This window comes from Mercurialis annua, linkage group LG1-X, assembly GCF_937616625.2.
Source record: "Mercurialis annua linkage group LG1-X, ddMerAnnu1.2, whole genome shotgun sequence".
In the NCBI taxonomy this organism is placed as follows: domain Eukaryota; kingdom Viridiplantae; phylum Streptophyta; class Magnoliopsida; order Malpighiales; family Euphorbiaceae; genus Mercurialis; species Mercurialis annua.
In genome coordinates, this window is record NC_065570.1 from 42,329,686 (window position 1) to 42,332,107 (window position 2,422).

A 2,422-nucleotide genomic window follows, 5' to 3' on the forward strand; every position below is an offset into this window, starting at 1 on the left:
GAAAAAATGAAAAATACCAAATACCTGCTCATGACTTCGTTTGATAACCACTTCTGGATTTTCTTACTTGTTATGGTTCTCATGGGTTGTACCTCTAACCACTTGGTGAAATGGTCGACTGCGACTACTATAAATTTTACTTGTCCTCTCGCTGGGACAAAAGGTCCCAGTATGTCTACTCCCCAGATCATGAAGGGCCAAGGGCTTCCAATAGTTGACTAGTGATCGGATGGGGTTCTGATGAGCGACCCAAATTTCTGGCATTTATCGCACTTCTTGACCATTTCTTCAGCGTCTTTTTTCATCATGGGCCAATAAAATCCCTGTAACATTGCTTTTCTGTATAGAGTTACTGCGCCCTCATGAGCTCCACATTCTCCTTCATGGATTTCCCGAAGGACGTAGCTTCCTTCTTCTAGTGATATGCATTTAGACCATGGGTGTGTGACTGAGGTCCGGTACAATGCTCCCTCTATTAGTGAATAGACGGAGGAAATTCGAAATAGCTTAGCCGCTTCGGTACGTCCTTCAGGTAGGACTCCGTCCGCTAAATATGCCACTATGGGTTGCATCCATGGATCAAGGACTGCGACTGGTAACACCTGCTGCTCCTCTACTGTTGGTGTTAACCGCTCCTCCTTCATTTGGAGTGATACGTATAGCTGGTTTCACTGCGGCTGCCTTGGCTATTATATCTGCTCTAGTGTTCTCTTCTCTGGGGATGGGTATGATTTCCCATTGTCCTCCGTTCTTTTCGATCTTCTTGAGTTGTTCCTTTGCTCTTGCCATGTATTTCGCCATGTTTTGGTCCTTGGTCTGGAATTGTCCCAACACCTGACTAGTGACTAGTTGGGAATCACTGTGGATTTTTAGCTTTTCCGCTTCAATTGCGATTTCGAGTCCTGTTAAGAGGGCCTCATATTCTGCTACATTGTTAGCATATGGCAGAAATATTTGCCTGAGAAATGAATAAAACATATTTGTACCTGCCACATTGTTGGTAGCCTTGAAGCTTAGGTGTACTGCATACTCAATTGCGATTTTGTGAGGTCCTAATAGGACTACACCTGCTCCGGCTCCTTGGTCACTGGAGGCTCCGTCTACGAATAGGTTCCATGTCAACTCCTCGGTTGCTGAGTCACACGGTTTCTCTGTCATCTCTGCCACGAAATCCGCGAGTGCCTGGGCTTTCAAAGTGGTCCTTGGTTCGTACCTGATGTCGTGCTCTCCCAGTTGTACCGACCAACTGACCAATCGTCCTGAAGTCTCAGGTCGGTACAATGCTTTCCTCAAAGGCTGGTTTATGCGCACTATGACTGTGTGTCCTTGGAAATACGGTTTGAGCTTTTTGGTGGTTATGACGACGGCAAGTGCAAGTTTGTCTATGGTTGGGTAATTGAGCTCTGCCCCTTTTAGCGTTCTGCTTATGTAGTATATCGGCCATTGCTCCTCCTCTTCCTCCCGTACTAGTACTGAGGCGATAGTCTCTCTCCCTACCGATAAGTACAGGTACAGGTTCTCCCCGGCTACGGGCCTACTCAGTAGGGGCGGGTTAGTCAAGAATGCCTTCAATTCTTCGAATGCGACTTGGCAATCCTCATCCCATTTGAATTTTTTCATGTTCCGGAGTTGTTTGAAAAACGGCAGGCATTTTTTGGCTGAGGAAGAAATGAAACGTCCCAGTGCCGTGACTCTGCCATTCAGCTTCTGTACGTCCCTCACACTCTGGGGGGCCTTCTTATCTATCACTGCTTGAATCTTTTCTGGGTTTGCTTCTATTCCTCGTTGGCTGATCAGATAGCCTAGGAATTTCCCTTCTTTAACACCGAAAGCGCATTTTGCCGGGTTGAGTTTCATTCCGAACTTGTTCAGGACTTTGAAGGTTTCTTCTAAGTCTTGGGCGTGTTCCTCTGCTGTTAGGCTCTTCACAATTATGTCATCCACGTAGGCTTCTACATTCCTCCCCAGCTGGTCTTGGAACATAAAGTTGACCAGACGTTGATAGGTGGCTCCTGCGTTCTTTAGTCCAAACGGCATGACTTTGTAACAGTATGTCCCTCGGTCTGTGACGAAGGAAGTTTTCTCTTGATCCTTCTCCTCCATCGGTATTTGATGATACCCTTGCGCTGCGTCTACGAAGCTATATAGGAGATGGCAGGCTGTTGAGTCCACTAACTGGTCTATGTTGGGGAGCGGGTAGCTGTCCTTTGGGCAGGCCTTGTTCAAGTCTGTGAAATCGACACACATCCTGTACTTCCCGTTTGCCTTCTTTACTAGGACGACGTTTGCCACCCATTCAGGGTAGAAAACTTTGCGGATAAAATCTGCTGCTTCCGATATGTTTACTTCGTCTGCGATTATCTTCTGCCTCTCCTCAGTGAATCTCCTCTTCTTTTGGACTTTGGGTACGCTCCCTGGGATC

General features: G+C 46.9%; 1 protein-coding gene across 1 annotated transcript; it reads right to left on the reverse strand.

Annotated features, from left to right (window-relative positions):
- Nucleotides 1–218: 218 nt before the first annotated feature.
- Nucleotides 219–572, reverse strand: LOC126670051 (uncharacterized). The gene has a single exon (XM_050363709.1). It carries the CDS (start codon nt 570–572, stop codon nt 219–221), a length of 354 nt encoding a protein of 117 aa, XP_050219666.1.
- Nucleotides 573–2,422: the final 1,850 nt, after the last annotated feature.

Bases quoted from the DNA above. Each gene is read 5' to 3' on its own strand.
- LOC126670051 (XM_050363709.1), bottom strand. From the start codon at position 572: ATGCAACCCATAGTGGCATATTTAGCGGACGGAGTCCTACCTGAAGGA.